We start from the raw sequence: 13,136 nt of genomic DNA, 5'->3' as shown, positions 1-13,136 counted from the left end.
GAAATTCTTAACACTTGAATGCATATATGAAGCCATATGTCAGGATCAAATTGAAATATTATGTAATCATGACATTGGGATTTTTTCTTCATTTCATTGGAGAAGCTTATTACTATACATTTTTATTTAAAACCTTGTAACCTATTTTGTTCACCATAAAGGTGTGTTAATGTGTGCATTCAGGAAATTTTTGTTTGGTAATTAAAAATATACTTCCGAAGATTTGGTTGAGATTTAAAAGAATAGGACTATCTTCCGAAGATCAATATAAGTTGTAAAAGAATAGGACTACCTTCTGAAGATTAAGATGAGTCGTAAAAGAATCAAACTACCAGGTTTGATTTGGGAGCGCTAGTTTTATTTCACCTCCAATAGGTAAAAGAATAGAACTACCTTCCGAAGATAAGATTAGTTGTAAATCGAACTACCTTCCGACATTTAGGATAAGTCGTAAGAGAATTAACCTACCAGTTTTGAATTGGGAGTGCTAGTTTTATTCACCTGCAATAATTTTTTGTCAATAGTCATGCAGACCTGATTTTTGTATTCCTGGTGTTTAGGTCTGTAACATGCTGAAATGGAAGGCTACAGAGTTTGTTCAAATAAATGGACTCTACCTTAATTACGGCCACAGTGTCAAATGGATTAAAATCTTCAAATGACTACTCTATCAATAATTGACTGGCCTGTAGCCATGTGCATGGTACATGCATTATGTTTGTAACATGCTGGGATGAAGGGCTACACCCCTTAAGGTGTTGCTCCACTAGTTAAAATGTCATGACATATTACAATAATCTTAAATGCTTATGGGGCGGCAGTGGCCGAATGGTTAATATTTATGACATTCCATCATTAGCCCTACACTTCTGAGCTGCGGTAGTTAAAGTGGGCTGACATTCTATCACTAACTTTCCTTACATGTGGTCATTTTGGTAAGGGAAAGTCGGTACAGCATATTTTTATTACTATTTTGAAGAAATTTAACTTTGGGCTGCAATAGTTAAGGTGTCTGACATTCTACCACTAACTTTCCTTACATGTGGTCATTTTGGTATGGGAAAGTCAGTGCAAGATATTTTTATTACTACATATATACATTTTGAAGAAATTTGAATGTGGACACTAATATCCAATGTTACTTGTCTAGGATTAAGTTGATAGAAACTTACACATATCATATTGACATTCTCTCATCAAAAATGGCTATCTATTTAAACTATGTATCAATGCATGTATCAATACTTTAAATTTGAAGAAATATATTTATTATAGAATGCGTTGATTTACAGTGTATATACAATTTAGATGATTTTATTAAAATCCAATGGATAAGCTAGTCCATCTTGTTTGTGTCTTGTGTGATTTACCAGGTATTGCTTAATTTCAATAATCAATGAAACCGAATCACTGTCTCTCCCGTCAGCTAATTATAAAGCTCGAGTCTTTTGTACCAGTCACCGGTTGTGCTTCCTCGATACTCCAGGGGTTACTATAACTGACTTTATCCACCCCTGGACTATCTCATAGTAAAATGAAGGCAGCTTAGGGGAACAAATCTGAACCATTCACAGCCCTGCAAAGATTTCCTTTGAATACTACAGAAAGAGAGTGACACCCAATTTCAAAGCCACACAGTCAACCACAGGGTACCATTATACGGCTCTTTTGGTGTACATCAAATCACTTAATGACCTATTCTGTTCTGTTGCCTCCAGGTTTACGATGAGATAGTCTAGGGGTAGATATAACGTCAGCGATAGCAACCCCTGTAGTATCAAGAATGCCTGGTTGTGTAACCTCATTGAATCTAACATTAAATAGAATCCACGTTTGCTTTGAATCTAATAGAAAAGAGGGAAAAATTTTCCAATGAAGGTAAACGTTTATTAAATAGGATTGTGATAATAAACCTTTACAAGTGAAATTACTTATAACGTGGAAATTTTAGTTAAGTCTCAACGGATATATAAAACCAAGCGCAACCGTAACAAGTTGTGAAATAAATTGATTTATTGTTGACACATTGCGCAAACAGATCTAGATTGAAAGCATGAGTAAGTGGTAAATCCACACGGAGAGGAACGACTGGTTCTCCCGTGACGAAGCCGGAAAAATGATGAATATAAATGATTGATTATGATAAACATTATATAGTAAGAAATACAGTTGAATTGATTATGCCTGTCTCGCCAGAAAATACACAGATGATGAGAGTTAGACATTTCTGAGTGCTTCGTAATCCAATATTTTATCCTTAATTCAACATCGCCAACAGAAACAGAGATAATGAAAATGAGATGCTTTCTTTGACTTTTTTCAGGCCGCATTTACAGGAGAAACGACCATGTTATGAATAATTTCTTTGGAACTCTCTAAGCAAATTTTTTGTCCAACTACATTAAGACCACATCGCCAACGGAAACAGAGATGCTGAGAGTGAACTGATTTCGTTGACCTGGCTAGACCAGCATCGCAAGCAGAAACCTCGGATGATCAGAGTGAGGTATTTTTGGAACACCTTTTGCTGATATATCTTGAACTCCATTAAGGCCGCATCGGAAGAGGAAATAGTGATGTTGTAAATGATGTTATAAACCGATACTTTCTCGATCTCCATAAACTAACAGCGTCTTCCATTTAGCGAAACGTTCCGGTTTTTCCAGAACGATCCCGACATTCCGCTAAATGGTACGCGACGTTCCGCTGGAACGAACCTGTTCGTCTAGCACGTCTCATTTGAGGGTTTCAAGTTGGAACCAATATGACCGCTGCTGAAAGATGTCCTAGTCTAATTTCAACAAAATTGACAGTCTGCATATATGTTAAAAACGTATTTTAAGGTTTTTCCTCGATTCTGGGTCCTGTTTACAAAACCTGGCTACGTTAATCGTACATGTAAATGTTTTACAGACGTTACGACTTAAGTTATCATCTTACAACCGGGAAAAGTGCAAACACAATGAAATGACGAAAAGTTATTATCTTTTATTTTAACAAAATTTTAACATTTTATATTAGAAGCATAGCATTTCCTATATCATTTATTTACTACTCGTATAATGCCAGGTTGTTGTCCGACATGGTGGATTTTGCATTCTTAGAACGCGATAGGACCGTACGTACGTGAGTGTACCATTAACATATGTAACGAACCCGTTCCAAGTTGGCACATCCGGAACGTTCTGCTAAATGGAACACGCGATATTACTTTCTAAGACTCTTTCCATCCGTATCGCCAACCGTAACAGAGTTACCGAACATAAGATTATTTCGGTATTCTTATTGAGCCGCATCGACCAGGAAAACATTGATGACGCGAATGAGATATTTCCTAGAACTCCATATGCCGCCACTTTTTAAGCCTCATTAAATGCTAAAAATGAGATGATTTCGTTAAACCTGTTATGCCGCATCGACCGAGAAAAACATCGATGATGTGAATTAGACATTTCCTAGAACTCCTTCAGCCAATTTTTTCTAGAACTCTATTAACACGACATCGCAAACAGAAATATATATTTGTAAAGGCAGTTGAAGAATATTCATTAAATTGTGACCTTTGAATTGGTGCTGTTTTCCAGAAGAATGAGTGTGACCGCAAAAAAAGATGCTGAGGCGGCTTCCATGAACTTCATGGATATAAAAGACCACATCCAGGTCATAGCAAGGAGCTTGTGGCCTTAAACATACCAAATAACCAGTTCACTAGGCTACTAGATTGCAACATACAGAATGACGTTGTATATTGAGTGGGTATATGAATGAGTCAATGCAGTTGATGAACGATTTGTGTGCTGATGTCTGATGTAACGTTTACATATACACTGTACAACACTTTTGAAAAGAAAAGAAAAAGTATTCTTCACCAAAGCATATTGTTTAACTCGCCAGAAGAAACACATAGGAACTGGAACTTAGATGAGCTCGTATAACTCATAGAGCAACGAAGAATCAGCGATTGAGAAAGAGCCAATCGACAGGGTAAACACCGATGTTGTAATTGGGATGCAAAAATATAATGATAAGGGAATGGTTTTTGAAATAAATGTGGACTTCATTTTTTGTAATCTTAATTAAATTCTTGCATTGTCAGCTTTAAATACAGACGTATATAAGAGACCACTGTTATTGACTAAGGATCGGAAAATTTAATCGAGAAAAAATGAAATGTTAAAGTTCTACAATACTTTAGATAATAACCATAGACATTCTAAAACAACAATAGCTTCTGCAGGTAAGAGGTAAAACATTCAGGTAACAATCGATATGATGTACACAAGCCACTGTAAAACTAAAATACAAGAATTACATTGTAAATGAAAATCAGTGCTCTAAGAAGCTACGAAGTTTACACCTGGGCTTTCTTTGAGCATAAATAATTAATTAATTATAGGTACATATAATGATTTACGCCACCAAGCCATTTAAATTGCTGTCAGATTTTAGATTATTTGAGGGACAGATTTACTGATGCATAAAAACTTGTAATACAAATCCTTTGTGTTGTATATCTCCGTAATTCTTTCGAATGAAAAAGCGTGTTTTGTATTATCTGCAAATACAGATGTATCCCATTTTTCTGAATTCGGCTTCTCAAATACCATGAACCGAGTCGCCATATCTTTTTATTATGTGCATTGATTTATTAAGTGCAGCAATAAGGTTCGAACCTGATGTAAAGGGAATAATATTGAATATGCAGAGAATTCAACATTGATGCTTGATGATGCGATATCCTTAGAAAAAATCGTTATATTTTGATCGACATCTATGGCGAATGTTCTGGTCTGTATGGATAGGGATGAAACCACAGGGACTTGGCACGACAAATTTTTAACCAACAGTATACATATATATATATTTATAGTATCAAGGGTATGAACTCTGCGGTCGAAAAAAACGGACACATCTAAAAAAAAACGTGATTATTTTAATAACTGGAATCTATACCTCATTGACGTATAGCTTACCTTAAAGAGAAACAATTTATCTTTCCATTGAGTGCTTGATGAACAAAACTGGCTAAGTATTGACGAAGTTATGACTTGATGAATCGGGAAATTTACGAAAAAATATGTTACGTAGACATTTCCCTGTCCGGTCGAAATGTCGTCTCGCCTCTAATGGGTACCTCGAAAACCAAGCCGAAATCACAAAATCTACGCTTGTGGTGGTAAACAGTACCCATAATTGTGTTCATCAACAATCTCCTTTGGAGGTGTCATGACCCGTACTTTGTGGAAACTCTATTTAAACATCGTGTAGCTCACTTACTTTAACCATAACCGCCATGTTCATTTGTTCTTCGGATCGCTTCTCGATTTTACATACAAATACAACGCTACATAATTTGCATAATGCAGTTACAAGGGAACATATGTATATCAATCATATATCCAAGTTTCTAATTATTCTAATGGCATGGAAAATACATAACGAACATGGGACCTGTGGCTTAAGACTCCTATAATAGTACAGATATGTATTTTGGTGGAAGTAATCCTATGTTGATAGTATAGTTATACACGTTGTTGGGAATCGATGGTTTAAAATTATAGGTATCGCGTTATTGAATCAGCCAATCAACATGTGTTTCACGAAAGTAGACTGGTGAGTAAATCAAGTTCCCTAATTCAAAGGGATTTGAATAAAACTTTTTGGTGTATTGCTGCATATGTTTTATATATTAGAAGTATTAGAAACTATTATTATACTTTATAATACTAAGATGAACGTCCTGGCGGATACACACAGGTGGAGAAAACGACCGTTTTCCCCTCAAAATGGCACCGGTTGTGCTTTTTTTAAACTGTGTATTACGTTTTTATCTACGATTCCAGGCATATTTGACATTAGGTAAATTTCAAAGTGATTAATTATACATGTAGACCAGAATTAATAGCAATAGAATGAAGTAGCTGATTTACTAGCAAGAGGCCGTACAACGAATGTCTGGGAACACAGTATGTTGGTATACGCTTAACATATATATTTATATGGACTGTCGAGGGATTGGATTGGGTTGATCATTGGTGACCAGGTACATTGTGGCTTAGTGGTAGACGTTCGGCTAGTGTTCGGAGGTCCCGGGTTCGAATCCCGGTTTGGCCGTTATATTTTATTCTTTCCTGTTACAGTACAATATAGTAATGAATTCACTCTGGGGCCTGGGTGTCTCATTAGAGAGTCATATGTGAAAGAAAAGTTCTGTTTACTTTATATTCAAATGCCATGTCGAGATAAATGTAGAAACATTGTTAAATCAGTATTACTTAACACTATAATTAGAGTTTATGAATTTATAAGCTGGACTTCGTTTGTATGTTTCAATGATAGGTTTTCTCTCTATTTACAGAAATGTGAATATACAACACTAGGAAGCCCTTGTCATTTTCATTTAAAAGTCGACTCCGAGTGCACAACAGATGGGATTGGCGAAAATGGTGGGATGGAACTCTCAAATAGAGTTAGCCTGAAGGAACAACTATAAGGACATTAGTTTCTCTAGTAATGAGATTGCATTATAATTTAGCAGGGAAGGAAATCTGGATTAATCTAAGGAGAAATTGTTAGGTGATAAAGAGGATACAGAAATGGCCAGAAATAGAATGTTGCCAGACACCAATGTGTCAGATGATCAGGAGAACATAAAAATGGCCAGAAACAGACTGTTGCCAGACACCAATGTGTCAGATGATCAGGAGGACATAACAATGGCCAGAAACAGACTGTTGCCAGACACCAATGTGTTAGATGATCAGGAGGACATAAATATGGCCAGAAATAGACTGCTGCCAGACACCAATGTGTTAGATGATCAGGAGGACATAAATATGGCCAGAAATAGACTGTTGCCAGACACCAATGTGTCAGATGATCAGGAGGACATAACAATGGCCAGAAATAGACTGCTGCCAGACACCAATGTGTTAGATGATCAGGAGGACATAAATATGGCCAGAAATAGACTGTTGCCAGACACCAATGTGTCAGATGATCAGGAGGACATAAATATGGCCAGAAATAGACTGTTGCCAGACACCAATGTGTCAGATGATCAGGAGGACATAAATATGGCCAGAAATAGACTGTTGCCAGACACCAATGTGTCAGATGATCAGAGCGACATAAAAATGGCCAGAAACAGACTGCTGCCAGACACCAATGTGTCAGATGATCAGGAGGACATAAATATGGCCAGAAATAGACTGTTGCCAGACACCAATGTGTCAGATGATCAGGAAGACATAAAAATGGCCAGACATAGACTGTTGCCAGACACCAATGTGTCAGATGATCAGAAGGACATAAAAATGGCCAGAAACAGACTGTTGCCAGACACCAATGTGTCAGATGACCAGAAGGACATAAATATGGCCAGAAATAGGACTGTTGCCAGACACCAATGTGTCAGATGATCAGGAAGACATAAAAATGGCCAGAAATAGACTGTTGCCAGACACCAATGTGTCAGATGATCAGGAGGACATAACAATGGCCAGAAACAGACTGTTGCCAGACACCAATGTGTCAGATGATCAGGAGGACATAACAATGGCCAGAAACAGACTGTTGCCAGACACCAATGTGTCAGATGATCAGGAGGACATAACAATGGCCAGAAACAGACTGCTGCCAGACACCAATGTGTCAGATGATCAGGAGGACATAAATATGGCCAGAAACAGACTGCTGCCAGACACCAATGTGTCAGATGATCAGGAGGACATAACAATGGCCAGAAATAGACTGCTGCCAGACACCAATGTGTCAGATGATCAGAAGGACATAAAAATGGCCAGAAACAGACTGCTGCCAGACACCAATGTGTTAGATGATCAGGAGGACATAAATATGGCCAGAAACAGACTGTTGCCAGACACCAACGTGTCAGATGATCAGGAGGACATAACAATGGCCAGAAACAGACTGCTGCCAGATACCAATGTGTTAGATGATCAGGAGGACATAACAATGGCCAGAAACAGACTGTTGCCAGACACCAATGTGTCAGATGATCAGAAGGACATAACAATGGCCAGAAACAGACTGTTGCCAGACACCAATGTGTTAGATGATCAGGAGGACATAACAATGGCCAGAAACAGACTGTTGCCAGACACCAATGTGTCAGATGATCAGGAGGACATAACAATGGCCAGAAACAGACTGTTGCCAGACACCAATGTGTTAGATGATCAGGAGGACATAACAATGGCCAGAAACAGACTTTTGCCAGACACCAATGTGTCAGATGATCAGGAGGACATAACAATGGCCAGAAACAGACTGTTGCCAGACACCAATGTGTTAGATGATCAGGAGGACATAACAATGGCCAGAAACAGACTGTTGCCAGACACCAATGTGTCAGATGATCAGGAGGACATAACAATGGCCAGAAACAGACTGCTGCCAGATACCAATGTGTCAGATGATCAGGAGAACATAACAATGGCCAGAAACAGACTGTTGCCAGACACCAATGTGTCAGATGATCAGAAGGACATAAAAATGGCCAGAAACAGACTGCTGCCAGACACCAATGTGTCAGATGATCAGGAGGACATAACAATGGCCAGAAACAGACTGCTGCCAGACACCAATGTGTAGATGATCAGGAGGACATAACAATGGCCAGAAACAGACTGTTGCCAGACACCAATGTGTCAGATGATCAGGAGGACATAACAATGGCCAGAAACAGACTGCTGCCAGACACCAATGTGTCAGATGATCAGAAGGACATAAAAATGGCCAGAAACAGACTGCTGCCAGACACCAATGTGTCAGATGATCAGGAGGACACATAACAATGGCCAGAAACAGACTGCTGCCAGACACCAATGTGTCAGATGATCAGAAGGACATAAAAATGGCCAGAAACAGACTGTTGCCAGACACCAATGTGTTAGATGATCAGGAGGACATAACAATGGCCAGAAACAGACTGCTGCCAGATACCAATGTGTCAGATGATCAGGACGACATAAATATGGCCAGAAACAGACTGCTGCCAGACACCAATGTGTCAGATGATAAGGAGGACATAACAATGGCCAGAAACAGACTGCTGCAAGACACCAATGTGTCAGATGATCAGGAGGACATAACAATGGCCAGAAACAGACTGTTGCCAGACACCAATGTGTCAGATGATCAGGAGGACATAACAATGGCCAGAAACAGACTGTTGCCAGACACCAATGTCTTAGATGATCAGGAGGACATAACAATGGCCAGAAACAGACTGTTGCCAGACACCAATGTGTCAGATGATCAGGAGGACATAACAATGGCCAGAAACAGACTGTTGCCAGACACCAATGTGTTAGATGATCAGGAGGACATAACAATGGCCAGAAACAGACTGTTGCCAGACACCAATGTGTTAGATGATCAGGAGGACATAACAATGGCCAGAAACAGACTGCTGCCAGACACCAATGTGTCAGATGATCAGGAGGACATAAATATGACCAGAAACAGACTGTTGCCAGACACCAATGTGTTAGATGATCAGGAGGACATAACGATGGCCAGAAACAGACTGTTGCCAGACACCAATGTGTTAGATGATCAGGAGGACATAACAATGGCCAGAAACAGACTGTTGCCAGACACCAATATGTCAGATGATCAGGAGGACATAACAATGGCCAGAAACAGACTGTTGCCAGACACCAATGTGTTAGATGATCAGGAGGACATAACAATGGCCAGAAACAGACTGTTGCCAGACACAAATGTGTCAGATGATCAGGAGGACATAACAATGGCCAGAAACAGACTGTTGCCAGACACCAATGTGTTAGATGATCAGGAGGACATAACAATGGCCAGAAACAGACTGTTGCCAGACACCAATGTGTTAGATGATCAGGAGGACATAACAATGGCCAGAAACAGACTGCTGCCAGACACCAATGTGTTAGATGATCAGGAGGACATAACAATGGCCAGAAACAGACTGTTGCCAGACACCAATGTGTTAGATGATCAGGAGGACATAACAATGGCCAGAAACAGACTGTTGCCAGACACCAATGTGTCGGATGATCAGGAGGACATAACAATGGCCAGAAACAGACTGTTGCCAGACACCAATGTGTCAGATGATCAGGAGGACATAACAATGGCCAGAAACAGACTGTTGCCAGACACCAATGTGTTAGATGATCAGGAGGACATAACAATGGCCAGAAACAGACTGTTGCCAGACACAAATGTGTCAGATGATCAGGAGGACATAACAATGGCCAGAAACAGACTGTTGCCAGACACCAATGTGTTAGATGATCAGGAGGACATAACAATGGCCAGAAACAGACTGTTGCCAGACACCAATGTGTCAGATGATCAGGAGGACATAACAATGGCCAGAAACAGACTGTTGCCAGACACCAATGTGTCAGATGATCAGGAGGACATAAATATGGCCAGAAACAGACTGTTGCCAGACACCAATGTGTCAGATGATCAGGAGGACATAACAATGGCCAGAAACAGACTGTTGCCAGACACCAATGTGTTAGATGATCAGGAGGACATAACAATGGCCAGAAACAGACTGTTGCCAGACACAAATGTGTCAGATGATCAGGAGGACATAACAATGGCCAGAAACAGACTGTTGCCAGACACCAATGTGTCAGATGATCAGGAGGACATAACAATGGCCAGAAACAGACTGTTGCCAGACACCAATGTGTCAGATGATCAGGAGGACATAACAATGGCCAGAAACAGACTGTTGCCAGACACCAATGTGTCAGATGATCAGGAGGACATAACAATGGCCAGAAACAGACTGTTGCCAGACACCAATGTGTCAGATGATCGGGGACATAAAATATGGCCAGAAACAGAATGTTGCAAGACACCAATGTGTCAGATGATCAGGAGGACATAAATATGGCCAGAAACAGACTGTTGCCAGACACCAATGTGTCAGATGACCAGGAGGGCATAACAATGGCCAGAAACAGACTGTTGCCAGACACCAATGTGTCAGATGATCGGGGACATAAATATGGCCAGAAACAGACTGTTGCCAGACACCAATGTGTCAGATGATCAGGAGGACATAAATATGGCCAGAAATAGACTGTTGCCAGACACCAATGTGTCAGATGATCAGAAGGACATAAATATGGCCAGAAATAGACTGTTGCCAGACACCAATGTGTCAGATGATCAGGAGGACATAAATATGGCCAGAAACAGACTGCTGCAAGAGAAGGTGCCAGGTGATAAAGTGGATATGGAGTTGATAAAAAACAGACTACTACCAGAGACCAAGTTGTTGGAAGAATGGGAGCCTCTACGTAGCGTTGAGTATATATGTCCCACCTTGGACGACCAGGCGTGGACTGGTTTTAACTGCAGTAGTACGTTATATCTAATGGACAGATATGGGGGTATAACGCAGCAAGTTGACCACAGCGTGGAGATCAGAGACATCAGTCTGTGTCCCACAACACAGAGACTGTGGGTCTGTGACAAACGGAACAATATTCTGGAGATGGTGGCCGAACGATTAGTGCACAGATTCAGTAATAATGAAAGGTCTAACTGTATTTGTGCTACATCAAGTTGCCACATTGTCGTGGCATCAGCCTCGAAATCTTTCTCAAAATATACCACAAGGGGACAGATGGTCCTTTCCACGATAGAAAGTGAGAAGCCGCCGTTTGTGAATACGCCATTTAGGATCACTGAGTGTCCCGTTACTCAAAACCTGGCAGTGATCGACTTGGATCACGAATATGGACAGGGACGCGTTGTTGTCATGGATACGGAATTCAATAAGCTGTTAGTGTACAATGACTACATACCTCCTGCATCTATACGTACAACACAAACAGGGGAACATAAATTTTCCCCACAAGGTTTAGTTATGACAATATGGAGAATATGATAATAGGGGACTTCAATAATCGTAGGATTTTACTGGTCAGCGGTGACTGTCGATTTATTAAGATTCTACACACGAACTTCTATAGGGTACAGACCGTGGGGATTGATAGAGAAAATGTCATCTGGGTTATATTTTGGGAAAATATGAAACTTCTACAATACGACAGACGGATAAATTAAATATTGTATAGCGGAGAATTTTCACGGTTGTAATATTTGGTGAGTTGAAACTTAAAGTTAATATTTGACAAAATCTGACACTGAAATCCGAGTCTGTGGAGATGATTTGGCGTTTAGTATACCGATACATAATATATAAATGATTCTGATCTTTCAACCATTTATATATATATAAGCCGATGCCATGAGAATAGTAAGTGAGCTATTAATATAAATACCGCCCAAGACTGCGATCATTTATCAATAATTGCTATATTTATTTTAAGTACAATAAGCAAGGAATAAGATTTCTCTATTACATGTGTCATTTTTGCATTAAACAAGGAATAAGATTTCTCTATTACAAGTGTCATTTTGCATTAAACAAGGAATAAGATTTCTCTATTACATGTGTCATTTTGCATTAAACAAGGAATATGATTTCTTTATTACATGTGTCATTTTGCATTAAGCAAGGAATATGATTTCTCTATTACATGTGTCATTTTGCATTAAACAAGGAATATGATTTCTCTATTACATGTGTCATTTTGCATTAAACAAGGAATATGATTTCTCTATTACAAGTGTCATTTTGCATTAAACAAGGAATATGATTTCTCTATTACAAGTGCCGTTATGCATTAATCAAGGAATAAGGTTTCTCTATTATATGTGTAATTTTGCATTTTGATCAAAACAGGACAAAATTGCATCACTATGCCGACAAGGCAAATAAAAAAGCATGCATTTAAGGTTTTAAAAATATGATGATAAGGTAATGTCTCATAAACGATTTTTGAAATAACATGGTAGGTTTCTAAAACAAACTCTGACCAAGCTAGCATGCATGTTTTTATTTTTTACAATAGCGGTGGTTATATGTGTTCATATGCATCCACCTCGGATATCGTTTCAATAGATATACTGTACTTTCGTTAACAAGGGTTTCCACGTTGGACAATATACGAGTCCGATTATTCGGTTACGGAATGTTGTAACCGGTGAACAGACTTCCGAACCAGTAACTAGTTAACTTGTTGACAATCCTATTT

At 39.2% G+C, this 13,136-nt stretch overlaps 1 protein-coding gene and 1 long non-coding RNA gene across 2 annotated transcripts; both read left to right on the top strand.

The window, feature by feature from the left end:
• The first annotated feature begins 221 nt into the window (after positions 1 to 221).
• LOC138305954 (uncharacterized) lies at positions 222 to 1,342 on the top strand. The gene is made up of 2 exons (XR_011205739.1): positions 222 to 888; positions 1,009 to 1,342. It is a non-coding gene; the product is annotated as an uncharacterized lncRNA (long non-coding RNA).
• Positions 1,343 to 7,437: 6,095 nt separating this feature from the next.
• On the top strand, positions 7,438 to 8,616 carry LOC138305664 (germ cell nuclear acidic protein-like). The gene has a single exon (XM_069245961.1). The coding sequence runs from the start codon at positions 7,438 to 7,440 to the stop codon at positions 8,614 to 8,616; it is 1,179 nt and encodes a 392-aa protein (XP_069102062.1).
• Positions 8,617 to 13,136: the final 4,520 nt, after the last annotated feature.

The sequence above is a fragment of the Argopecten irradians genome, chromosome 13 (assembly GCF_041381155.1).
Source record: "Argopecten irradians isolate NY chromosome 13, Ai_NY, whole genome shotgun sequence".
Classification (NCBI taxonomy): domain Eukaryota; kingdom Metazoa; phylum Mollusca; class Bivalvia; order Pectinida; family Pectinidae; genus Argopecten; species Argopecten irradians.
This window is presented reverse-complemented; position numbering and strand designations above follow the sequence as displayed.